The 27,078-nt window shown below is 47.6% G+C and overlaps 2 protein-coding genes across 16 annotated transcripts in view; one reads left to right on the forward strand and one right to left on the reverse strand.

The window, feature by feature from the left end:
- Nucleotides 1-17,091, reverse strand: part of RECQL5 (RecQ like helicase 5) — a 48,004-nt gene extending 30,913 nt beyond the window's left edge. For 10 of the 11 annotated variants that reach the window (XR_003092733.1, XR_003092736.1, XR_003092732.1 and 7 more), the window contains exons 1-8: nt 16,793-17,091; nt 15,977-16,113; nt 14,408-14,529; nt 11,198-11,716; nt 10,417-10,522; nt 9,847-9,958; nt 8,355-8,517; nt 7,809-7,891 (exon numbers count right to left, since the gene is read on the reverse strand). Coding sequence is in view for 6 of the 11 variants with exons in the window: in XM_006018269.2 (XP_006018331.2) it covers nt 7,809-7,891; nt 8,355-8,517; nt 9,847-9,958; nt 10,417-10,522; nt 11,198-11,716; nt 14,408-14,529; nt 15,977-16,113; nt 16,793-17,076 (1,526 nt within the window). In the remaining 5 variants the exon portion in view is untranslated. Of the gene's footprint in view, nt 1-7,808; nt 7,892-8,354; nt 8,518-9,846; nt 9,959-10,416; nt 10,523-11,197; nt 11,717-14,407; nt 14,530-15,976; nt 16,114-16,792 lie in introns of those variants that run through there. The other variant, XM_014517245.2, reaches the window with a different exon arrangement.
- SAP30BP (SAP30 binding protein) overlaps nt 17,092-27,078 on the forward strand; it is a 54,817-nt gene continuing 44,830 nt past the window's right edge. For 3 of the 5 annotated variants that reach the window (XM_006018271.3, XM_006018272.3, XM_006018273.3), the window contains exons 1-3: nt 17,092-17,252; nt 17,341-17,450; nt 23,168-23,215. In XM_006018271.3, coding sequence (XP_006018333.1) covers nt 17,138-17,252; nt 17,341-17,450; nt 23,168-23,215 — 273 coding nt within the window. In that variant the 5' untranslated portion in view covers nt 17,092-17,137. The remainder of the gene's footprint in view (nt 17,253-17,340; nt 17,451-23,167; nt 23,216-27,078) is intronic. The other 2 variants (XM_006018274.3, XM_014517246.2) reach the window with 1 other exon arrangement.

Here is a 27,078-nt window from a genome sequence, read left to right on the forward strand (position 1 = left end):
CAACACCTGTTGGCTGTCAGCCAACCAATTTGAAATGCATCACTAGTTGCTGGGCAGACTGGGAGTTCCTAGCTCCCCAGGGAGCCCAAGCCCCTCATCCACGTATGTGATGCCAGTCATGCAGGCAGAGGGAGCAGGTTTCCCCCCTCCCCCAGGAATGTATCCAGCTCAGGTTACCTAAGAGATCAATGGTGATAATTCAGAGAGGCAGTGTTGCTATGCACTGCAATGTTTCCCAGGTCAGAAAAGCACATGCACAAGACTTGCAGAACATTAGAAGTTTGCAGAAGTCTCATCTGAGGTCAAAACAACCTTGAGTCAGGAGCTGGCCTCCCGATGGGATGATGTGTAGGGCCAAATTCAGACCTGGTGCAAGCAGCTGCAATTCTGCTGATTTCACACTAGGTCTGAACTGGATCCAATGATTTTGGCCCACAGCCAAGACAGAAAACTTTGAAGGAACAAGTCCTTTGGGTCTGTAATCATCAAGCAATGAGCTCTGCTGCTTTGGAGAAAAGGTTTGTGCAGGCTCAATGGCTGCGATTGTACAGATCAAGGAGAAACAGCCTCAGGATAAGATCATGATGAGTGTCCACAGCTTTCTTCACACCAGCACTCTCCCCTCCTAAGGGACACACAAGTCCATTTCAGTCCCCCACCTTTCTAGCAAGACTAAACCAAATGTAGGAAATGCAGACAGAAATAAGCTGTGGAGGTGGCCGAATCGCAGAAAAAACAAACTTCTGCACTGCCCAATTGGACAAATGGCCCCGATCAGATGAGCCACACCTGAGAAACAAAACAGGGCTAAGGCTGTTAATAATTCACTACAGTGCAAACAGGCGATTCCCCACAGAGACGCCACACATCCCACACACACTACAGAGGGTCCCCTCAGCAGGTCGATTCCTGGACTACGTGCACAGAAGGCATCAGGACAGAAGGAGCATCCACTGCACGCAGAGTGGCTTCAGGTAACAGTGAGATCACATGCAGCTTCTGCATTTCAATGCTAGTGGCAGCCAGGAGAGGTAGAGACTTTCTGGAGTGCATGGTCAGACGCGTTTCCTCCCTCAGATTTGGAGGAGACCTGTGTTCAGGCTGCTGGCACTGCCTCCATTTTAGAGGAAGAGGGTATTTGAGCCTTCTCCCAGGTGACTGAGTCAGAGAGGTGCTTTACTCCTGCATGTCTCACTGCAGAGCAGTTACAGCCTCTGCTAAAACCACCTGCTGCCATTTCAACACCAGAGCATTATCCAAATCTTCTGGCTGCTCAGAGAGAAATAACTATGGCAAGTAAAAGGTGTGTAAGGCTTCTCACCAAGTGCAATTTTGCGAGGATGGAATGAATTTCATGCTCTGCAATTGCTTTCCTTTCATGCAGTATCAAGGGGAAAAATGGACAGACATAAATGGATTGAAATAATTGATGTTGTCCCTCTCCTTCTTTCTTGTTTAAGCCAGCACAGTAGTAGCTGCAGAGGAGGAAGGAATCAACTCCCCATCCTTTCTTTTATTTCTTTTTGTGGTGTGCCTAGCAGGGAACTCGATTAAAACCACAAGCTGCTCTGCAAGGAAATGGCCAGTGTTATTTAACTAACTTTCAGCCAACAGCGAATGAGCAAGTGTAAGAAGCCTTTTGACACCCTAGATTACATATTACTGAAATTATGTCATTAAACAGAAGGAAAAATCATATATGCATGCCAGCTGCAATGCAAGACTGTGTGCGTGCAAGTTACTACTAAATGCACGTTTACCATCACTCAAAAGCAGGGATAGAGCAAAAGTTTCCAAACCAAGACCAGCAGCTTGTGCTAAAAGCATCTACAGGAGGGCTGTGAAAATAAAGCCCCACTGCCTAAAGGGTTAATCCCCAAACAGAACCTTTTTGAGGCCAGACTTTTCCTTCTTCACCTTTCCATGGTATCAGTCACCAAACTGACTCTGGTGTCTTATATCCCATTTACGATCACAGTCCCCCTCTAAAGAGGGACTACACCTTTTGAAAGATCAATACTAATAAGGGCATGAAGGGTGGGTACAGGCTTGTATTTTTATTGTATATAATGCGTATCTTAAGGGGTGCAGAGAAGGCAGCTGAGAATCTAATACTCATTTCTTCTAACTCCAGGGGAGGTGGGCCAGCATGTCATTCCCAAGACAAAAAGCGTCCCAAATTCTGGAAGACCTGGAGAACCAGATTCAGACAGACGCGTGGGCGCTTGGGGGGCTGGTGGTGATCGGCTCGTTCTGCACAGTCTTCATTGTCCTCCTCTTATTTGCTGCCATCTTTGGCTGCTGCTCATCTCCAAAGTGCACATAATGCATCACAAACAGCAAGGCCAGACACCACGACAGTTCACGAGTAGTAAGGCCAGACAAGAACTGTCCCATCCACAACTGGATTGCTGAAGGAAGCTTCCTCTTCTTGCCTCACATGGTTACTTCTCCCTAACCAGATGTACAGCATTCACAAGCTGACAGCCCATATGTAAAAGACCTCCTGCGAGGGCCACCCATGCACTGTCAACTACAAATCCACCGCAAGCTTGACATGATTCAGTCTGAATTCAAAAACCACTGATCGACTAAATGCAAGGTATCTGCTTGTCTGAATCTCCCCCCCTCTCCCCAAGCAAAACCATTGGGTTAGTCCATGAAGTGATCAAACAATGTTTGAAGATGGAAAAAGAATCCCTTTAAGAACCCCACCAAGAAAGCCACCTTTCTCTTCTACTATTTCGGATGTGGGAGAAATGATCTCACCAGAGGGAATCGAGACAAACTTGAGATGTGAAAACCCTTTCAGTACAAGCAGCTGATGGAAATAGTCTTCTGCCCTCCTTAGACAACAGAAAAACCTATGCCTCCTTTGTCGCTGCTGTAATTCAAGGCCTTTCAGGGTCAGGTTTTTTAGTTTAAAGAACATAAATAGAACAATTATCCTAGTTTAAAATTAAAAGGAACAAATAAATGGAAAAATATGTTGTGCCTTTAAATAGTATCTTAATCAGGAGCCTTCTCCAACCACCGTAAAGTTATAGCACACAGCAGACAAGCCCAAAGAGACACCCTGAAGTGATACATGCAGTCTCAGCAAGTTTCTATCCTGGGATATGTGGCATGTGAAAGGTCAGAAGGTGGTGGGGTCTGGGGAAGTTATGGACAGGAAGTTGTAGACTTACAGCTGGCAGCTACTTTTAGCCTTTGATATGAAGGGATCAGCATTCCCCAGCCTATAAACTTGCAGACAGAAAGGGGACCACTGCATTTTTAAATGCCCCATGCAGCAGGTGCAATACTGTTTCCTAATAGCCTCATTCATGGGAGCAAAGAAAGTCCATTGGCTCCATGTGCACTTTTACTGGAAGGATTTTCTATTTCTTATCTCATGCCCATTTTTTTCAATGGAACAAAAGGGTCCCAGCTGACACTCTTACTAACAGACTCATTGTTAGTATTGAGAAAACAAGGAGAAGGCGATATGGAGGTTGAGTTGCTTAAATTTCTTTATCCACTGAAGGAAAACTGCACATATCAAGTGGTTATGCAAGTGCCTGGCAATCAAGGTGTAGCCTGAAGGATGGCAACAAGAGGTGGAGAGGTTTAGCTGCATAAGCTGATCAGTCTTAGACTAGGGAGCTTCCCAGAAGCCCCCTGGTAGAGTCAACTTATCTGTAGCCAATGGAGCATCATTTCAATCGACTTCAACCTTTATGGTCAGACCTCAGCACAACAGGTGAAAGTCTTTCAAAGTACCTATTAAGCAGATCTTCTCCGTCAAAACAGAACTGAAGGCAACAGCTTTGCTGTGGCAGCAGCACCGAAAAACTAAACACACCATCTCCACTCTGAGCCTCAAACTCCCTCGAGTTCAGCCCAACACAATAAAAATAGATGCAAGGCTATGGTGGAGGAGGACAGATGTTGATTTTCCAGTTAGCAATCACACACTGCTCTCTTATTGGCAAAATTAAAGCCTTGCTGTCTCCAGCTAGCACAACATGGCAATCAGCACAATTACAGTCTCCTCAGATCAAGTTCACGGTGTGTATTGTGTGTAGTGGTTTCTAGTCTGCAATTAGATTCCCTGCCTCCAGCACATGCATATTTTAGGCCTGTTCCCTAAAATGGTGCTAAGCACCATTAGCTCCTGTACAGGCCAACATGAATCAAGGACACTTAGTACCTTGGAAGATGGGGCCCTTGTGATTCCAAAACAAAAATATTAAACGCCAGATGTTTTTCCATCCAGCTGCTGGGCTGTGGGCTGTCTGACTCTGCACAAGAGAGATGGTATGGCAAAGAAAAAGGCAAGAACAAAAACAATTAGAAATTTCAGCATGAGCCAGAAAAAGACCTGGGCAAAAAAGTCACTCCATCCACGGCTGCTGAAAGAATTGGCCAGTGTCATAGCTGAGCCGCTGGCACAGCTGTTTGAACACTCGTGGTGCTCTGGCCAGGTCCCTGCGGACTGCAGACGGGCCAATGCGGTGCCCATTTTCAAGAAAGGGAGAAGGGATGAGCTGGGTAACTTCAGGCAAGTCAGTCTTACCTCTATCCCTGGGAAAATGCTAAAGAAAATAATCAAAGAACACATTTGTGCAGGCCCAGCAGGGGAAACGATGCTGAGGGGAAACCAGCATGGGTTTGTCACAGGTATATCCTGCCTGACAAACCTTGTAGCCTTCTATGACCAGGTCACACACTGCCTGGACGCAGCAGCTGAGGCTGATGTCATCTTCCTGGATTTTAGGAAGGCCTTCGACACAGTCTCGCACCCTATCCTCATTGGGAAGCTAGCAGACTGTGGAGTGGATGCCTACACGGTCAGGTGGGTGGCCAACTGGCTTAGGGACCGCACCCAGAGAGTGGTGAGGGATGGTTCCTTCTCGGCCTGGAGGGAGGTGGGCAGTGGGGTCCCACAGGGTTCGGTCCTCAGACCGGTATTATTTAATATCTTCATCAGCAATTTGGACGAGGATTTGGAGAGCACCCTCTCCAAGTTCGCTGATGATACCAAGTTATGGGGCAAAGTTAGTACACCGGAGGGCAGGGAGCAGATTCAGGCCGACCTGGATAGGTTGGATCAATGGGCAGAGAGAAATAGGATGCAATTTAATAAAGATAATGTAAGGTACTCCATCTGGGAAGGAGGAACCCCCAGCACACCTATAGGTTGGGGAGTGTCCTTCTCAGCAGCTCGGAGGCAGAGAGGGATCTTGGAGTCATAACTGACTCCAAGATGAACATGAGCCAGCAGTGTAACGAGGCCATCAACCACACTTCAAGAGAATCTGGAGAGGGTCCAGAGGAGGGCCACTTGCATGATTAGTGGCCTTCGGGAAAGACCCTACGGGGGGAGGTTGAGAGAGCTGAATCTCTTCAGCCTTCACAAGAGACGGCTGAGGGTAGATCTTGTGGCCACCTATAAATTTATTAGGGGAGGTCAACAGGGAATGGGTGACACGCTGTTTACTAGGGCGCCCCAGGGAGTGATTAGGAATAACGGGTGTAAAGTAGTTGAGAGTGGATTTAGGTTAGATATTAGGAAGAAATTTTTCACAGTAAGGGTGGCCAGGATCTGGAATAGGCTTCCAAGAGGGGTGGTGCTTTCACCTAGCTTGGAGGTCTTCAAGAAGAGGCTTGATAGTCACCTGGCTGGGGTCATCTGACCTTGGTCCTCTTTCCTGCCAGGGGCAGGGGGTCGGACACGATGATCAATTGTGGTCCCTTCCGACTCTACAATCTATGAATCTATGTGCTTTAGCTTCTTTAATGGGAGGAAGAAGGGGACCACACATACACCCCACCTCTACGGCTGTTCATCACTTCCATTTCACAGCACAGAAGGTATCACAGTTACCCACTAAACAATAACCCCTTCCACAGTGATGTATATTAATGTGTCTGTGTGGCAGGATATCAGGTTTCTAAAACACAGACTTTATTTGTCCTAGACAAACTGGCCTCCCAGGACACAAATGCAGGATAAAGTCCTTGCTGAGAGCTGGGGACTGCTCAGTCACAGTCTTCATTTCCTGGGGCAAACTCCCTTCCCGTGGGAATCAATATAAACCAGGGGTTTTCAACCTTTTAAAAATAAGTGTACACCCAGTGGCTGGATGCAGAGCCGGGGGGGCGAAGAAGGGGAGGAGGGGGTGGTGCCCAGCTGGATGCGGAACAGCAGCAGTATGGGGTGGTGGATGGCAGTAGCTGCTGCATGCAAGTTCCCCCCACGTCTGACCAGCTGGACGGCACCTATATGGCCCCGCAGAGGGGCACTGCTGCCCTCGCCCCGGCGCAGACCTGCTCCTGGGAGGCAACGGTGCAGGGTGGTGGGTGGCAGCACTCCATCCCTGCCCACACATACCCACTAGGGTACGCATACCCACAGCTGACCCCCTCAATATAAACAACCAGCAAGCAAATGGAAACACAGTCCATAGAGAGTTAGTTCACAATCCTGGGACCTTTTCCTAGGCCTTGATAAGGCAACTCTGGTTTTGTGCCACTTTTCCAGTCCCACAGTCTTCTCCTTCATTGTAGCGAGCTCCCCAACTCACCTAGGGTCTTTTTCCAGACCCTAAGTGGGCCACTCTGGCTCTACACTGTAGCCTCTCACCCCAGAGTCCTCTCTCTCCTCTGATCTGCCTCAGTTCTGCTGCAGTCTTCTCCCAGACCCTGAGCAAGTTCTCTAGGTCACTGCTGCTTTTAGCCTCCTAGCCGTCTCTCTTCTGTCCTGATCTGTCCCTCTCTGGGAGCTTTTTAACTTCCACAGGCCAGCCAGTTATTGTTCTCAATTGGCCCACTCTGTCGTGGCAGGTTACAATCCCCCTCTGCCTGCTTCCAGCTGAACTGCAGCCCCCAAGGCATGCAGCCTGCCAGGGTGGTTATGTGCCAGTTTCATATGCCGAGATCTACATAGCAACAGAGGATGGAGGAGGATGGTGTGCTCAGATAAGAGAGAGACTGTACCTCCTATTGAACTGACCAGCTTTAGGAGCTGGAACGATTCAGACACAATCTGACCAAATCAGACATCGCTAGAAGCAGCCAAGCTCTGGTGCTAGTCTCAAGCAAGTGCTCCTGGTTTCTGCATGAAGCCTGATGTTGAATTTTACAAGAGACTAGGAATTCTAGAGCATGGATTTAACACAGTGTCTCAGAGAGTCTCACAGAGTCACGCTGTGCTGCTGGTTTCTGTGTTGGTAGCATATCACTGCCTACAGAAGTTGCTATAGGGGAAGTCATAGGGTTGACAGGCAATACTTGTGGGTCCTGGTGCCCTGAAAAGCAAGGGAAGCAGAGTACAAAGGGGATTTTTTTGGTTCTAAGGGCTGTAGTGTTTGGCATCATGGAATAGCAGCAACTCATACTGGTGGGCAGGAGCAGTGAACAGACTCCAGCGTAGCAACCAGGAACTCCAGCACTCTATGTCCCCAATATCAACCATTACATCCTACAACACATTGAGCAAGTCTGCTTCAGTGATCAGAAGTGGAATAATGATAACTTTAACATCAACATTTTAGCTGATTAAGATCCAGGATCAACAGCCAATTGCAATTAAAGCAGGCATTCACACCTCTCTGAGCTGCTGTTCCTGCCAGCCTTCCTCAGCCCACAGACAGCACTGCATCCATCACATTCAATGGGATTTGGAAAGATTCATTCACAACCACTAGGAGACATTTTTCTTCTCCACAGTTACAAAGTTACAGAAAGCACAACAGTCCTGGCTGTCATGGTGACTTAATAAGAGAAAAGGGGACCTTCAAGCAATGCATAACAGATATACTCACCCAAGCTCTTCACAGAAGGTCACCATGGTATCAAAAGCTGTCATCACTGCTTTATCAGACTCTTTCAAGGTGCCTTTTTTCTCCTGAGAAGAAGCAGGGGATAATCAGCAAAGCTCCCTCTGATACAGTTCTAGACAGGTGCAGCAACTCTGCCTACATCCAAACCCAACTATCCCTCCAGCCTCTAGAACACTATTGCAATGAGCTCTAGGCTCCACTTCTCTTCCAGCTTATGGCAGTACCACAGCCAAGTCTAACCACCTCTGCCGGAGCCATACCTCCAACTCCAACCACTTTTGTTCTCACTGCTTTAGCCTCTTCCACTCTCTTCAAAGGTGGCAACTATGAAGCCAGATCCAGGTATACTACTTTTACCCCCAGCCCATGTGGCAGCTTTGGGGCCAGATCTAGATAAACTCCATCCTACTTTGGGACATTCTGAAGTGACTGCAGGATTAATGTTAACCAGACAGCAAACGCGGTAGCAAACTTTTACCTAGAAGACTGAAAAAACCACGCTCCGGAAAACTATTCTGTGGGTCTTACCTGGATGGTAAAAAGCTCCTTCTTGATCAGGTAGCTGACCTGATCCCGGTCATCCCTAGAGTAATAGAGACGGCACCTAGATGGCTTCCCATCTCTCCCAGCTCTTCCAGACTCCTGGTAATACCCAGCCATTGACTTGGCAATATTCCAATGGGCAACAAATCTGCATGGGACAAGGTAACAGGAAACATGTTGTTGTAGACTTCTTTAGTTACTGCAAGGACAGCAGCACTTTCCACTGAGGTCAAGGAATAAGTGTACAAATAGGGTGGCAGAAGGGTGAGAGTCAGAACCAAGGAGCCTACGAGGTAAGGGGTTTTGAACCGGGAGTTCTTAGAACCATGAGCAACACAAAGGGAAGTTACAACAAAAGGCTAGTATGCATGTGAACAGTCAGACAGTGGGATGCCACTCAAAGAGAACAGATACAGTATGTATTCTAGCTCCCCTAAATTCATAAAGATATACAATTGTGAAGGATGGAAAAAAGAGTCCGTCTCCAGAGGTCTGGGTCTATTACCATAAAATTACACGTTATTAATAGAGCGGTGTTTGCTTTGCAAATTCACAAGATGTCACTTAAGCTTCAGTACAAAGCTCCTTTGCCAACGATATGCACACAAAGTTCTGGCTCAGCTGTGGACTAAGGGCTCCCGCCCAGGCATGAAATGCCACTGTGGACCATTACTAACTCATAATTAAGCCTGCACACAAGAAGTGCATCCAAAAGACACTACTGCAAAGCTGACTTAGGCCTGATACCATGAGACCACTCAGTGACTGCTGCTTTTTTTATTCTTACTCGCATCTCTGTATCTCAGAGATCTTAAAGCAGTCCAGTGATATGCTGCCAATATTTTTTAAATACTCAGCTTCCATCAGGACTGTACTATCAGGAGCAGCCAAGAAGCATCAAGATACAAGTTTCCTCCTTAGCCGTGGCTGTCAGCTCCTGCAATGATTAACTACTGCCGAGGACAGGGTTAGCAGCAAACTGGGACAGGCCAACTCCAACAGAAGCAGAGATACTACACCATCCTTCCTTTCACCCCCTTCATCCATTCCCCAAAAGCAACGCCAGCACTTGTCAGGCATGATGCATATGCAAGTCACCACCCAAAATGTTATTAATGCAAAGGCAAGGCTGAGTAGCAGTGCTTTGTATCAGTCTGGGATAATCAAATGCCCTTCTTATTAAACCACTGATACCCAGGAAAGAGAGAGAAGGCAGACACCAGCACAGGCCCACAAGTTAAACTGTGGCCTCTGGAGCTCTTGAAACCCCTCTGAGCTTATCCCGCAGACACATTTTGCTCAGCTGCTGAGTCGCTGAATCTTGCAGAGGCTGTTTTTCTTCCAAGTATTTCAGCTGAGTTAGACCTTAATGAACAAAGAGTGGCTAAGAAAGCCTTTCCCTCTCCTCTTCCCAAGTTCCTGCCCATTGTGGTACCTCAGTTCCACCATTTCTTCAGCCCTCCAAGCACCAACACACCTGACGTTAGCTTTGTCAACTCCCATTCCAAAACTGATGGTTGCAACAATGACTGGGACCTTCTCCTCCATCCACTCATTCTGAACTGAAGTCCTGTCAGCTGCCTTGAGTCCTGGGGACGGAAAAGCAGGGAAGTCAGAAGGAAAGGAGGGTGCCCTTTCTAGCTCCATCTCTCTACCACCTGACTGGCTCAAGTTGCAAGAGCATAAAGATCAAAGCTTAACCCATTACTCCAGACTGCAAACTGGCTCAGTGTCAGACTAAGGATGCGACAGAGGAAAATCTGGACCCCTCCCAAGCAGAAGCTTGAAAAGAATCGTCTCGCAGCATGGCATGCAGGTGGTTACATTCAGACTCTGCAGGATCAAAGGCAACAGGCTCCAGGGAACACCATTCAACCATTTCTCTAACACCTGTATCAAGGACCAGCTGGCTTGAGTCCCAGGCCCCACCTGGGCTGTCACAGTGTCACACCTAGAGAGCTGCTCTCCAAGATCTGCCTGAGCCAGACCATTAAGGAAGGTAACGTTCTGTTACACTGACTCTAGGCACAGTCACAGCTTCTAGTACCTGCATGATAGGCCTTGGCTTTCACTCCTCTGTAGCTCAGCTCAATAGCCAGCTGGTCACAGGTTTCTCTTGTCCTGCAGTACACAATGCCACAGCCAGAGTATACCTACAGAAGCAGAGAGAAGGGAAAATCCAGTGTGCCATCTGAGGAAGAGGGACAAAGCTAGCAGCTATTACTGCTGAGGGGCCAGGACAAAGAGAGCCTACATCTCTTCTCAGCAGCAACAGCAATATCCTTAAAGTTGCGTCGATGCCCTACGGCGCTGATAAACCAGCATGAAAGTAAGGCAAATTGGATGTCTGCCTGTCTGTCCTAGATACTCATGAAGTCCCCATTACCGTAGTATCCAGGCACCTCACCATCTTCAGTATATTTCTCCTCACAACATCCTGTAAGGTAGGGAGGCATTAATATCCCTGTTGTATAGGGGAATAAATGAGGCGCAGAGCAGCTAAGTAACTTGCCAGGGACACTGGTAAATTGGTACAGCAAGGAGCTGAACAGGTCTCACCGTTGTCATATGTCTGGCATGTAGACTAGACTACACCATAGAGCACTTAGTCCATAGCAAAGCAAAACTCTCATATGCCCGTTTTTTCCAACAGGGAAAGACAAATGAGGCTGGGAAGAAAGTCCTATACATCAGAGATTAAGAATGTCTTAAAAATGACTTAAGAATGCTCCTTTCATGGACGTTCCTTCCCAGACCTGTTAGCACCATACATGTAGGAAGCCTCTGTAGAGTTCTGGCCTAGGAAGTAATTCCCAAGACAAACCTACCCCTGTGGAGTTCTCCACTTCAAGAGCCTTTAGGCAGAAATCCTTCAAATTCCCATAGGAATCAGTCAAGAGTTCTTTGAACTGCACATCGTAGAACAAGTTGGACCTGAAGCAGGGAGTCTTAAAGGTGGCGATAGGCTGCTTCAGTTTAAGAGATGCCACAATATCATCCTGGACCTGTTTGGTGGCTGTGGCCGTCAGAGCAATGCAGGGCGTGTTAGGTATGTGAGAGCGCAAGGAGCCCAGCCGTAGGTAGTCAGGCCGGAAGTCGTGCCCCCACTGGGAGATGCAGTGAGCTTCATCTACCACCAGGTAAGACAAGAGGTTTCGGGACACAAGGGAGTTCAGGATGGGCTGGAAGGAGGCAGCAGCTGCCATCTCTGGGGTGAGATACAGGAGCTTTACCCGGGGTGTCTCACTTGACAAGTCAGCCAGGATGATCTTCCTCTCCTGGGCAGGGAGCTTGGAGTTCAGGGAGTAGGCTCTGACCTTCCGGGCCAACAAATGATCCACTTGATCCTGTGACAGAGGAAGAAAATAGCATTGAAGGAAGCATGGTATCAGGATTGCTACCAGAAAAGATGAGCATAAAAAAAATCAAGCTGTACCCCAACCCAGACCAGGTCTACACACCGATATGGCAAAGCCACAGCTCCAACCCTCTTAAACCAAAAGCACACAAGGTTTTAAACACAGCAGCTAGCAAAACCATTCAGCCTTGTGTCTGTGCAACCACTGGCTTTTATGGTGACAAACACTTTGTGCAGCAATAAAACTGGCAGAAGGGATCTATGCATGACATCTCCAGCCCTTCCCAGAAGGGGTGGGAGGGGACCAAATCTTTTCAGGATGCTTACCATCAGAGCATTAGGGAGGCCAACTATTCATATCTATAGAGCAGGCTTGTCCAACATGCAGCCCGCCAAGCCGTTTTCTGTGGCCCGCAATGCTGCGATGGGAAACGAAGGTAAACATGGTTTCCTTTCATTCCCACCCCTTGTCCCTCCCCCAGCCTATCAGCAGCTTCCTAATGGCTGCTGAAGGGCTGGGGAAGGGACAAGGTTTCCACACGCACCGCGTCAGCTTGATGTTGCCGACGCGGTGTGTGGGAAGAGGAGTAGCCATGTGCCGCTTGGGACAGGATAAGCCCGGCCGGAGGAGCAGGGGGATCAGCTGCACTTTCCCACTACCTGCGCCGGTCAGTCCCGAGCAGCACACGGCTCCCCCACTGCCTTTGCTGGCTAGTGCTGACCCAGGCGGGTCTGTCCCATCTGGAGCAGCATGCAGCTGAAGCCAGCCTCCCACCTGCTGCTGGAGGTGGGAGGAGCCGGCACCAGCCAGCAGAAGCGGCAGCAGAGCCGTGTGCTGCTCGGGACGGGACAAGCCTGGCCGGAGCAGCAGGGGCTGAGCTGCATTTTCCCCCTGCCTGTGCCGGCCCCACATTCAAAAAGGTTGGGCACCCCTGCTATAGAGCATCTCTAGATCCATAGGCTGCCAAAGCATTTTACAAACTTAAGTGAAATACATTCTATATACGGATATTGCTTCACCCACCATTACACAAAGGGCCTACCTCCAAGGTGAAATTCATAGGTTCTTAAAGCACAAAGGAACGACCAGATCCAATAGTCTGACTGTACATAACACAGGTCACAGAATGTCATGTTCTTGCCCCTGAATTGAGCCCAATACCTTAGGTGACTAAAGTACGGCTTCCAGGCAGGCACACAGTCTTACTCAAACATTTGGGCATTTGCTTTTGCTGAGACAGGGAGTTCTCCATCCCCCTTGCTGGTCTGTTCCACTGGTTAGTCATTTCACTGGTAAACTGTGTATCTTAAATCTAATTTGAATCTGTCCAGCTTTCACTTCATCCACTGGCTCTTGTCAGGCCTTTGCCTACTAGGCTATGGAGCTTTCACCCCAGGAGTTTTCTCCCAGTGAACGTGCTTCACCATCCAGTCAGCTTCCAGTTTCCTTTGTAATAAATGGACTGCACCAAGTCTCTTACTGCAAGGCACATTCTCCAGCCCTTGATTCACTTCTGTGGCTTTCCCTTGCAACCTTGCCATTATTTCTAGCACCCTTTTAAAAAAAAAAAAAAAAACACACACCAGAACTGTGCACACCATTCCAGTTTCAGTCTCACCAGGGCATTCTCAGGTCCTAGGTATTATGCACCTTTGTATTTAGCTGTACAAAATGCAGTACATTTCAACAGCCCTTAACAAGCAATATACATCCTTCTGGCCAAACTGCATTATCCTCCTTGTTAGTCAGCACCCTGCCCATCTTTGAGTCATCTGCAAATTGTATCAGCAGCAATTTTCTCTCTCTCAACTTTCAGGTCCTCGAGAAAAATATGGAATAGCATCAGGACAAGTACTAATCCCTGCAGAACCTAACTGGAAAGACTCTAGATTGAAGGAAATTCCCTACTGATAACTATTTTCTGAGAGCTGTCAGCCATTTCGAAAATATGTAAAATGTTGGTTGAAGCCTAGTTAAAAGGAAACCAGCATCATGCAGTGTGTTGGACTGGACTGAATCTAAGTAATGTTGCAGCTTCTCCTGTGGAGAGTCATTGTTCACAACTGAGTATAACACACCAGAAACAGTAAGGTGCCCCAAAGTAAGTGCCCTGTAACCTAAAATGTTTGAGCACCTCTGCCAAAAACTGCTTCTTCCCAGAATTGCCTTTTTGTCCCTAATTCTGTCTGATAATGACAAAGATCAGTTATGAGAAAAAAGGACTATCCTTAGGGTTCTTACTATACATGATAAAATGGCAGTTTTATTCTTGGGAAAGCTCCAGTTAAAACACCTATAGTGGATCAATGCTGCTGTCTCCAGACAGCATATCACTGAGGGATGGGAACAGGACCAATCATTGTGACCCTCTGTTAAATCAAAGGTCCCCGTTGCAGTTATATTGGTTCAAGTCCCATTACTGTCACCATTAGAATGCTGGAGAGAGGCCTCCCATAGTTCTGCTCTTTCGACAAGACTTTAAACCAAGGTAAATCAGGCAGCAGCAGCATTCTCTCCTACTAACAGAGTGGCAAAACCAACTCCTTGGTAATGAGAAGAGACCTGAGAGACCAACTGATGTTAGAAGTTGGTGGGTGGAAAGGCAGGACCCAACTGTGTTTCCCCAGTCTCCCCACCCCTTCACTGATTGCCTATCCAGAGCTAACAGGAGATGGTTACCTGAATCAGTGCAATCAGAGGTGAAATGACAATGGTGATGCCCACTGCCAGTACTGCAGGAAGCTGGTAGCACAGGGATTTCCCTGCCCCTGTGGGCATGCATACAAAGACATCCTTCTCGCCTGCGAAGACAACAGAACAAGACTCAAAGCTGCTGCGGTAAATTTCTTTGGATTATGCTGTGGAGGGTTGGGTACAACAGCTTGTATACATGAAGAGAAGCTGTATTCATGCTGGGCTTATGCACGTACAGCACTAGATGCCAGCATAAGAAAGGTCTTTTTTAGTTCCTAAAAGTAAAATAATCTTTTGCATGTTTCTAGTGGCTTCTTTACAAGAATCTCTAGCTGTTTTGCAATGAATTCAGCCATGTAATCCTGCTACGCGACAGGAATTATTCTACCCAGAGGTTTAAATCAAGGTACAATGAAGTTAACTGACTTATTCAAGCTTATACCATCTCAGTGTCAGAAGAGCTTGCTTTTAGACTGTACCTTCAGCAACTAACCTGCTATAGTCTCTGGACAGATTTTTACTGCAGTCTGTTAAATAAAATCTCCCCGCAATAGAAATTTAAGACTCTTTCAACTGCAGGTGGATACTCTATATGAACTAGTATTGTAAAACAGCATCCACTGCCAGATCAGAAGGGCGACAACTCATACCACACTAACTAGAAGGCAGAAACATATTGCTGACATAATACCCTGGCTCTGACACAGGCACTTGCTACAGCTGTGTGTGTGAGCTAGTGGCCAGTGGAGAGAGGGAGATCATAGGCTTCTGACACCATGGCCTGGTCTATAATTAGCTGTTCTGTTAGCGTAGCAATGTCAGTCAAGAGCATGGAACCAAACCTGGTTTACAAAGGCACCTTGGCAAAACCCTAGCATACACAGGGTCTCACCAGTGAAAGAATGCTTTTACCATTTCATTCAGAGAACTCTTCCATGAATTCAGACCACATCTATACTGGAGCCAAGCCATGTTATAAACTTCTGCCAGTGCTACTTTGTCAGTTTAAGGTGTGAAGAGCTGCAAAGCCCGATACAGGAGACTGAACAGTCACCTTGGTGGGGTCACCTGACCCCGGTTGTCTTTCCTGCCTAGTGCAGGGGGGCTGGACCCAATGATCTTGCAAGGTCCCTTCCAGCCCCTAACAATTTATGAATCTATAGCTGAGCCAGCTGGAGGTCCTAGAGGAAGGGCCATTAAATCAGCAAAACTGCATATTAACCAGCATAAGACTTCTTGTGTTGGGGTGGAGGGAGGAAAGACCATTATTATAATGGTGTACAAGGCAGGTTCGCTAGGTCATCTACATCCACTGGGAGCACTTTCCCAGTAAAGGATACTAGCATTACTACCCCAGGAAAGCACCCTTGGATTATCTCTGGTCCAGGATGGTTTACCACAGTGGCCAGACCAAGAAACCCTCTGTAGGGATTGCAAAACCACTGTCAGCAACGCATAATCCTCAAGGCCAGCTCCTTCAACTCCACTGCAGGCAGAAGAACTGGAAGCTGACAAAGCAAGGTCACAGTCCCCCAAACGACTGCTGGGTCTTACCTTTTGCTACTGTCAAGACTGCACTTTCTTGCAGAGAGGTCCTGAAAGAATCAAAACCAAAGACCTTCTTCAGAGTCTTCCGGACCCGGCCCTCCAGGCCTGAGGATCTGCGGTCGTTCATCTTACGGGACCTAGGACTAGGTCAAGGTAAAGAAGAAGGAAAGGAGCTTACTTAGCTCTGCTGTTCTCTGTACCGGCAGCCAATCGCAACATCTTGGTCAGGAGGATTAGTCCTGTGAGAGTCTCACCCGCCTGAGCATTGCGGGTCACACTCCTCCAGCACCAGGTTTCTGAGAGTATCTTTGCTTTCAAAGCCCACCCCCCTCCCCCGGGCAGAGGTGGAACCGTTTGTAAAGCAGCCGCCTTCCCCCGCCCCCACCCCACCCACTAAACAAGGGAGAACCAGTGTCACGGACCCCACGGCAAAGCCCTTCCTCCCCCTACAACCGACACCTGATCCCTCCCCCTGCGCACACGCCACTTGCCACGGCTTTTGAAGGGGGAACAGGGGGCAGAGCTCAACCCCGCGGCAAGGAAAAGCTGGTGCTGGGGCCAGGCGCTCATTAGCCGTGAGCCGGCATGACCCGAGGGGTGGACAAGGGGAGCAGGAAGGGCCACGGGAGTCCTCATCTCTGCTCCTCGGCCGGCTCTTCCTCAGCTGCTCGCACCCTCCCCCCCTCCTCCTCGTCCCCCGCCCCGGGGCCCTGCGCCTCCCAGAGGAAACCTGCCCGGCAGCAGGGACTACTTGAACCCTTTTGCATCCCTGCCCGGGCCCCTTTCCCCCTCCGCGCGGGCGGCCCCGGCCCCGATCCTCACCGCTCCTCTGCTTCCGGCACCTGTCGCTGCGGCGGCCCCTGGCGCGGAGAGATGACGTCAGCAGAGGCCGTTAAAGGGCCAGTCACCCTCGCTCGGGGGCTGCTGCCACCGCCGCTACCAAGCGCCGTCGCGGCGCAGGGGCCCCTCGCCGCCTGGAAGGTTTCGCTCCCTGTGGACCAGCGGAGACGGGGAAAGCACCTGCGTTCCCCGCCAACTAACCCGAAGCGGAAGAGGCGGGCCTCGTTGCCATGGCGAACGCTTTGCCCTCTGACCCTGAGCGTCATCCCCCCGCGCCGGAAGTGAGCTTCACTTCTGGCACGGGAACAGGAAGGGGGGAGGGGAAAGATGGCGTCGGCTAAGCGGAGCGTCCTGTCGTCGCTGGCGGTTTACGCGGAGGACTCCGAGCCCGAGTCCGACAGCGAGGCGGGCGCGGCGGGCAGTGATGGCGCCACGGCGGGCGGTGAGACCCGTCCCCTTCCCTCATCCCCTCTCTCTCCCTCGCCGCGAGGCGCCGGCGTGCTAACCCTGTCCCTTGCTCCTGCCCCCAGAGGAGAAGGGCGGCCTCGTGTCCGAGGGCTACGGTGAGGACGACTTCTCCCGCCTCGAGGGCGACGAGGACGGCTACGAGGAGGACGACGACGACAACAGCAGGCAGTCGGTGAGTGCTCCCCACCCTCCCTCGGGCTCCCGGCGCCTCCCCCCCGCGAGAGCATCGCGCGGGCCCGGCGCCCTGCAGGAGGCCTCGCTTGAGAGCGAAGCCGGGTCTGACTGTGGCAAGTAGGGAGGCCACGTCCAGGCTGAGTTGAGGCCTCCCGCACAGGCGGGCAGCCGGTCCCTGTAGGCTGCGTGCGCCGGCTGCTTTGCAAGGGGAGCTGGGGCAGGCTCTTCTGGCTGCGGCGATGGGACACCTGAATGGCTGGGGGAGCTGCCTGTGGCCAAGAAACTTGATCCATCCCCTGCCACCTCCAACTTGGCCATCGCAGCGGAGAGGAACCGAACAGGCTGCAGGGAGTCACCGTCACACAGTTGGAGCTGGCCCGACCTCCAGGCAGCGCTGCTGCCTAAGAAAAGCAAAATCCGAAAAACTGAGGGCAAATGAGAGCTCTCAGATCTAGGCTCGGAAACGTTTATCACACAGAACCCCTCCTCCCTGTGTCGCATCCTTTGTCATCCTGTCATCTCCCAGGCAACAGGTGGTGGGACAGCCTTGGCGAAAGCAGGTGCCAAGGGTTCCTGGTAGGCGAGCCAGTATCTACTTTGATTCTGTGAGCCCCCAGGGGCCCCAGCTGGCAGCTCCTCTACAGAGCCATCGCCATGGGCATGCGCCTCACACACTTCACATACCTGATGCCTGCCTCTTCTGCAAGCAAAGACAGACCCTGGTCCGCACCCACCTGGAGGGCATCAGGCTGTAGCCCCTTCACCGTCTCCCCCAGAGCCTTCTGCTGAGGTTCTGGCTGCATGGCTCCCCATTCCTTTTTTGTTTACATGCTCCCCATCCACAGCCCCACCAAGTCATGAGACCTCCTGGTCAACGTTCTGGCCCTAGCCAAGTTTGCCATCTTCCTGACCAAGAAGAGTGCTCTGGTGGGGGACAACCCAGGGACTGTAGGGCTGTTTTTCTTTCTCTGTCCATTCACATCTCTGGCCAGAGTTTCACTGGCTCCTTGGACATGTTCAGCCAGTGCATATTGTTTGGTGTACCCTAGGCACACTTAAACCTGTGACCTTCATTCCTGCCCCTATTTTGTATTTTAATTGTCTTAAGCAAGCATTGAGGTGCCCTTAGTGGTCCTCTTTCTAATAAGGGGGGCTTATAGCTCTACTTAGTGGGGTGGGGATTGGCTCACATTCTGGAATAGTACATCAAAAGGCCTGTGTTGCACATCCTGGGTCACCCTGTCCTTGCATCCTGGTCAGATGACGAGAGGGGGGCACTCTCAATGCACAAATCTGTATTTCACCATCACGTCACCAAGGACCTCAGTTGGTGGCTTCTCTGTGGAGCTGTCACTTCAGGCGTGTATCTGGTGTGGTTCAAGGATACCACACCAACAGCTACCCCTTTTGTCAATGGAGGGAGACCCTGGCGCGCACCTATCTCCAGTATGCTAGGCTGCAACTTCTGTTCTTCCTCCTCCTGAACCTTCTGCTGAGGTTCTGACCGCGCTTCTCCCCACATCTTTTTGTTTATGCACTCTCCTTCTGTGGCCCCAGCAAGTCCCAGGACCTTCTGGTCAAACTTCTCCTGGCTCTGCCCAGGTGGCCATCTACCAAGCTGGAAGGAGGCTCTTGCCTAGGGGGAACCTGAGTGAGTGTGGGGCTGTCTTCCTCTCACTCCACTCATGTCTCTGGATCAGAGTTTCACTGGGCTGCATCCACAGGCTCCCTTGACTCATTTAGGGGGCACTAGGCACTGGCTGGTGTGCTGTGCGTTGTGTCCCCTTCCCTATGAACCTGTGACCTCTTTCTTCCCTGCTTTTTCTTTTTTTTTTGTCCCCCATATTTAGTTGATATGTTCCCGATAGCTTCCGCACCTTGCCCCACCCTGGCTGGGCAGTTGATATGTCCCTGTAGCCCCACTCCCAGTGCTGCCGCCACCACCCCAGATTTCACTGTAGCCCTGCAGCCGCGTGTCCAGTGCAGGCCTGGCTCTAACAGGAGTAGAGGTGGGGCATTGAGCTGAGACTGCTCCAGGCATGTGAAGGGGGCACACTGGGATCACGGCTCCCGCCCCCCATGCTCTCCCAGGGTGCACACAGCAGTGAGAGCGCCGCCCTCCCATTGAGCCACAGCTCTCTCATGCCCTGCCCCACCCCGGCTGGGCAGCGCATACCCCTGCCCACTCCCTTCCTCACCATGGGGGGACATTGATCTGCCCCCCATGCCCCTACCCTTCCCCCTCCCTTTCCACCCCAATGGACTTACCACCTGGAGGCAGCTCTCCACACTGCCAGGCTGTGCTCTCTGCCTGTGTGCTGCACTGCGGCTGCGTGCACACAGGGACATTTATCGGTGCCAAATTATCAGCCGCATCAGGCTGATTTCCAATACAGCCAATTTTCTTTATATCGGTACTGATCTGATATTGGGCCAATGTATTGGTGCACCTCTAGTCATCCCTAGTTCTTGTATTGTGAGAGATATAGTAAATAGAGATTTGTTGTTTACTTTCTCTTGCCATTTAGTATTTTGTGAGCCCTTTTGATATTTCCCCTTGAATGTCTCTTTTCTAAACTGAATAGGCCTACCCTCTTTCGTTTCTCCTCATGAAAGCCCCTCTATACTACTAATCATCCCTGTTGTCTTTCTCTACCTTCTCTAGTTCTTCTGTACCCTTTTTTGAAGTGTGGTGATCAGTTCTGCTCACCGCAGAACTTCTTTTAATTATTATTCCTTTTTTATCTGCTTAAAATTCAAAGGAATTCCACCTTTAGATCCTACCAGTGGCTCAGTTCGCTTGTGTTACTAAACACTAACACTGGGGCCCTCCTGATTCCACCCCAGGGATGAGATCCCAGCATTCTGTATCACTAGCTGAATTAAATAATCCTCTATCTTTTTGACGTGTAACTGGGAGAACAGAAACATGTTGCATGATCCATCTGGACAGCTCACAGGATAGAAATTATGGTGCTTATGTCCCATTTCTTTATTTTTCATGGATATAGAATTCACTTACTGCATCAGTGTATATTGATATGGCAGTTTTTTGGGGGGGTTTTTTGCGTAGATCTGCGTGGCTTTTTGTTTGTTGTGAAAGCATGGCATGTTCCTAACAGCACTTAAATACCCAGATAGCTGCTTTGTGTGATACCTAGGATATTCATACACAACGCATGACATTCACAAGGCATCTAATGGCCAAACATAGATCCTACACGCAGAAGAGTGAGTTATTTTGTCATGGAGCTATAGGGGCTGTAACCCTGTGAAAAATCCCAACTGATAGGAGTGGGGACATTAATTTAGAATTCTAGCACTGGATTACACTAGAAGAATTAATCTTTTCTATTTGCCTGAAGTTAGTAGGGATCTGAGAAACTTTAAGTACCTTTCCTCCACTATAACGACTGAACGGAATGAGGTTTTGTTTCTTCAGTCTTGCCTGTCATGAGAAGTTTGCTTACCTATTATCTTACTCCCATTTCAAGTTTCTCACTCCTCTGAGGCAGGAAGGGGAAAAAAGATATTTGTTGCTGTAACTGTTCCCCACAAAGTGTGCGTGCGCGCTTGCGTGTGTGTGATTGTAGATAGATGGGATGAACTTCATGCCTGTCTCAGCCACTGCTCTCAGCTCTCCCAAGCAGCAGCTGTCGCTTTAAAGCCAGTGAAACTATTATCTGAACAGTATAAGTTAAATTGACTTGGTTTAGTTAATTCCATATTGCTGCTACCTGGAAGCATGATGGCAAAAGTCTCATGGCAGATGCTTTGAGTGTTCGAAGGGTGAACGAATGCGCTTTCTTAACTTCCTAGAGGCTGGATTTCTGTTTTTTTTGTTTTTGTTTTGCATTCATAGGTGTTAGAAATTTTTTAGAGAGAGCTTAAATCTTGAAGAAATTGGTGGCTTAAACCTAACTGTTCATCATCAGGAAAAATCCTTTTGTCCAGCATGGGCAAGTAGGTTTTTAAAGATCTACAGGTATAACTTCTTTGAAGGTAGAATGTAGTCGCACATCATCTTAGAGGTGCAAGAAATAGAGAAGATATCCCTTGCATATTCAGATCTTTCTACAAATGATCTCTCATGGGGGTTTTCTCAGGTTATTGATTTTTATAGCCTCAATGCAGTTACCAAAACTGCCTCTCACTTTATAGCCTATCATAGCAATGGAACATTAGTTTCTAGGTTTAACTTTTTTCCAGGACCAACATTGGACCTTCCTAATGGAAGGCCCTTTCTTCTGGAATTTTCTTTCTTTTCTTGGCCATCCCAGTTGGCATTGGTTGGTAAACTGCTTTCTTTAGGAGCAGTTGTGGGTATAGATTTGTAGTGTAAATGATTCGGATACACTGAGGCTGTAGGTTTTTAAAAGCTCTTTTAAAAGCCTGTGCTATTAAGATCTCATTATTTTTATTATTATTATTATTATTTTTAGAGCACTGCACCCCATGTTCACTCCAATCTCAGCCATTTTCAACTAAGGCAGCAAGGTGGTGGGAAATACAAATTATTCAGCTTTGTAATCCTTGTGTACATAGGTGATATAATTGAAGTAACTGGCAAGTCGATGTGCTCCCCTCTCCCCAACCTGGGGGGGGGGGGGGGGGGGGGAGGGGGGGGGGGGGATGGGGGATAGTGGAGGGGCAGCCCAGATGGAGCAGCAGCACAGGGCCTTCAACGCATGACCTGAGATGGTGAAGACTGAGATGGCACTTCCACTGCAAATCCCTCCTTTCACTTTGCTTGCAACTTCCTTCAAGTTGTTTTTGGCCAAAGTTGAAGAGGAACGGAGGAGTTTGCGGGGAATCCATTCAGCCTTATATGAGCTGGAAGAAAATATATGTTCTTAAAAATGTGGTAGCTCTTACACCTGGTTATGTATTTGTATCTTGAGGGAGCTGCCTCATAAAGGTCAAAGTAATTGGCTAGCAGAACAATGTACTCCTGAGTGACAATTGAATCTATTGTGAAAGCCACAAGACCCTTCTTGGATAGTATATGGTGGTTTCTGTTTGGCATTTTGTTCATTATCTGGTTTTATTTTCTGGATCAAAAATGATAATTGAATGAAGCCCATTAAGTAAAATTCTTCCAAACTGACTTTGTTCCTCATTGAGTATTTGGAAGTGAAATACTGTGATTGATAAAAGCAAACTTGCTTCCTGGAGCACTGAACTGTAAATGAGCAAGATCTGGTGTCTGCTGGCATCACCAGATCTTTCAGACTTGTGAGGCTTGGCTACTGTCACCTAGGCTGCATGATGAGCGGGATGGCAGGCAAGTTGTGTCCTCTGTGTTGCTGGTGTGTGCTTTAGAGTACAGTAGGTCTCGCAAATGCTGCTTTCTCTGAGAGACCTGCTAATGAGGAGCAAGTGCAAAAACATTGGAAGAGCCAGAATTCTTGCTTGACAAAAACTTTCTTTCTAGTTCTGCTTCCTCCTTATTGTCTGGTTTTGAGTAAAGAGGTGCTGCATGAACTCTGGGGGTGGGATGTCTGCTATGGAGAGTCATGCTTTGGCTAAAAATCCTTCTTTCTGTGGCTTGTAGAATTTCTTTTGGGTCCTCTGAAGGGAGGGGGGATTGAGACTTTAAGCTTAAGCCATCTGTAGCTCTGTTGTTGGGCTTTCGAATTCAAGCCCCTCAGTATACATGCAGTAATTTACCAAGCCCACTCTTTAAGCTTAATCCTGTAAATTCTTGTCTTGTAGGAAGATGACGATTCAGAGACTGAGAAACCTGAGGCTGGTGACCTAAAGGTATTTGGAAGTGTGGTGGGGTGGGGTGGGGAAGCTCTTCACAAAAGGAATAAATTTAAACAGCGTGGCTTCGTTCCTGGTTTGTTTTGTCATGTAGTTAGTTGAAGTTCTGACGTATTTTTGTACTTGTGACACGAATGTTCAAGACCTTTTAATCCTAGCTCCTGAGAGAGATTTAAGGAAGCAATAGTCATGTAACTAGACCTGTGATTAAGCTGAGAATCAGGATCTGAAGTCCTGGATGAGCTGTACTGTGAATTAGATCAGACCTGGTGGGAAGTTGTCAGAAAGAATCAGTGCAGCGATGTGCATAATACGATACAAGCTTATCACGAAATGATCAGAAGTCTGTTGTGACATACATGTCTGAATGCTTTTATTTATAAGATTTTGCATGAGAAATAGCTCAGTAAAGGAATCTGTTTGCAATGGGTTCACAGCCTCTAGAAACACTTATAATATGCACTGAGAGAGAGCCCAAGGTTTTATGGTAGCACTGAGTGGTGATGTAGCTGTGATGGTCTAGGAAATATAAGAGGCAACAATCTTTGCAGGTGATATATTTTTTTATTGTGCCAGCTGCAAGGCTGAGATACTTATTCAAACTTTGAAGAAGAATGAATGAGACCTGAAGAATGTGCTGCATTCAAAAGCTTGTATAAGTCTATCTTACAACCCTGCAGTTAGTCCAATAAAAGGTACCACCCACAGAAATCCTGACTAAGCTTATTATTTCAGCCTGCTCAGTCATCCTTTTTAATAAGAATTTGTGTTTAAAGCTATTTGACAGTGAAAGAGCACTATTAATCCCAAATTGGGGATTTGCAAATAATGGCCTTTAAAAAAATGACTTTTACCTAAAATTGTGCCACTGCTTGCACTGCTGGCATTGAGTTGCTGTGTAACAGAGCATGGCAACACATTTAAAGGCAGGAAATATGTGGATGAGCTGTATCCACCAGAAGATAGATAAGGAGCCATGTATAGATAGGATATAATCATGTTGGAACTTGTTTTGGAAGCTAGATTAATCCCCATTACTATATGAAATGTGCAGTGGGATACTGAATGAGTATAAATTGCCCAGGGGAGACTTTTACCTGAGGACCTGTTTCCTATCTCTTACCTAAACTTTGTAGAAGGCAGGGTAAGATTTGCGTGTTGTGGACTAAGCAAAGTAGATAAACTCTGCAACCTGGCTTCACCTCAGTAAATTGGAAATTCTGTGGTAGCTTCAAGTAAACGCAAAATAGAGGTTTTTATTGGATAACATGTACATGAATGTAACTTCAGTGTTTTGGTACTCCACTTGAATGTATTTGAATGCACCACCTAATAGGTTCACACAACTCTTTGCATCAGTGTAGGTCCTCGCTGTGGTTTTGGTGAAGGTCTTGGTAGGTGGGTAGAACAATGGGTTCTTTCCTCCCAAGGAGGGATGAGACATGCCTGAGGGGTTTTGCCACAAAATTTGAGGCTGAAGCTCTTGGTGATAGGAATGGAAATGCTTCCTGTGAAGCAAAGTGACTTTCAGTTTAGGAGAGGGGAAGGAGGCACCTTCAAGGTCATGTTCCTCATCTCAACACTCAGCTGTTCCAATTCCCTCTCCTAAATATTGGCCACTGGAATCAGTACTGTTGGCTAAGGCCATCCCTGGATGCATTTCTTGCTAGTTGTTTGAAAAATACTGCAGTGGTTTGCACTTGCTCCAGATCTCAAAGGTTTTCACAACCAAAACTGCTAGATAGGCTTATTTTAAATGAAAATTTAAAAATATGTAATGGGATCTGGCCCTGCTACAAAACAAAGGGTCTTATTGCAGCTTCTTGTTTTGCACCTTGTGTGAATAAAAAACTTCAGTCTCCAAAGGAGTTGATCCATATCAGCAATAAATTCCTAGCAGAATTAAGCAGTAAGATGCTGCCACTTGTAGCAGTGATACAGTCATTTGAAAATAGCTTAGCTGTGTTGTTTGCCGTCTATCAAAGCATCCTCTTTTTCCATGTTTTCTAACTGTTCTTATTAACAAATGTTTTGTGGATTAATCCTTTTATCCATGAGACTCTCCATGCTTTGAATGCCGGGGACAGCTCTATGTATTAAGTGCCAGAGCTGCAGCTTTGAAACTGTAAACAATGGATTCTCAAAATACAGGTAAAAGTGGCAGGAGGTAGTCAATGAATGTCCCTGCATGCACGCTTCTTTGTAACGGTCAGTGAAAGGGAAGAAAATACAGTGAAGGAAGATGATGCACTGAGATTGACTTGAAGGCCATATGGTACATGGCAGCTGGGATTAGAACTACTGGGAGTTCTTATTCTCACATTGGTACTTTAACTTCGGAGAATCTTACCTACAGCTTCCACTGATCAAACTGGTATATCCTAGTCTGTCAGCTATCAGCCAGTGACCTCCTGCTGCAGGGAAAGTAAATGGCTTTAAGAGCAATAGAGTCCTTTTAAGGTATTGTCTTTTTATCAATTTAAGCAGACCATGGCTGTTTAAGACCTTTTCTTTGATTTTTAGCTTTCCAATACACTGCTCTGTCAGAATCGAGTGCCACTCACACCTGTTGTAGGGCAGAACAATTGTAATTAATGGAAAATCCAAAACTTTCTGTTTGAGATATAGCAGAGTAATATTGCCATGCAGTAAATCTATAAAAAGGACTTTTCACCAAGGAGTTAACATTCCCTTTCAAATACAGTAGTCACGGGAGATGGTCCAATTCATGAACTGGAACTCAGCATCAGCGAGAAGGTGGCAAGCATTGGAAAGCTAAAGGAAAGGAGGGAGTTGCATGGCTGATCACAGCTGCAGCAAGACAGAAGAAGGGTGTGTGTCTAAAATTGAAATGAAAGCTGAGATAAGGAGCCAGGTTTGCAGCCATCATCAGGGGCATCTGCATGATTTTGTTAGGGGTACAATGCCATTCAGGAACAGAGCTGCACACAACCTTGAAAGAAAAAAAAGTCCATTATTTGGAAAAAGAAGAAAAGTAATAGGCGTTTAAAATAAAAAAAATTTAAAAAAAATCTATAAACTGGAGTGGAAGAGTTATTACACTGAGCTGTGAAAGAATCCAACTGAGAGCCTGTAAAATATATTTTAACTTTAGTTTCTCATAACAGCCTGTACATAATTTGTGGTGATCTCGCTGAGAGCATTAATGTGGAGGAGGTTTTGTTTGAATTCTCTGCCCAGTTTAAAAAAGTAAACACTTATGTTCACATACTGCAAAGATCATTCAGAAAATACCCCTTTTTTTGCCTGAAGAAGGAAATCTTACCTTTTAGGCACAGGATGAGGGATGGAAACCAGAATTCCTTTCCTAACTACTCTGTTGAGGGATTGTCAACCATTGAGCATTAAGGTGAATTTAAAGTGCAGTAGCTGCCCCTGCATAATTTAATGTGGAGCATTCTTAGTTCACATGAATTTAATGAGGGAACTCTAGATGTAAATAATCCCTTAATGTAAATTTGGGCGGATTGCTTAATGTCTGTCGACCCATCCTGGAGTTCTTGAGACTTAGTGCTCACAGGCCTTTGAAAAGGAAGTGATATGTTTTAATGCAAATGTATGTAACTTCTCTTGAGATTGGAATAATAGCACCAGGCTCTTATATAGCACTTAGCTGTTCTCACAGTGCTTTACAAAGGAGGCCAGTATCATTATCTACATTTGCAGATAAGGAAACTAAAGGAGCAATTTAAGGAAGAAACTTGATGAACATTTCCCAGTAGGAAAGAAGACAAGCTAAAACCATTATGAGGTTAGGAGGGCAAGTTAGAACAGGTGTCATCCCCTCCCTCTTTGCTTTTTGTGGTCACGGGTCCAGTATTATGTACAGAGATCTTCCC

Source organism: Alligator sinensis, unplaced genomic scaffold (assembly GCF_000455745.1).
Source record: "Alligator sinensis unplaced genomic scaffold, ASM45574v1 scaffold400_1, whole genome shotgun sequence".
NCBI classification, from domain to species: Eukaryota; Metazoa; Chordata; order Crocodylia; family Alligatoridae; genus Alligator; species Alligator sinensis.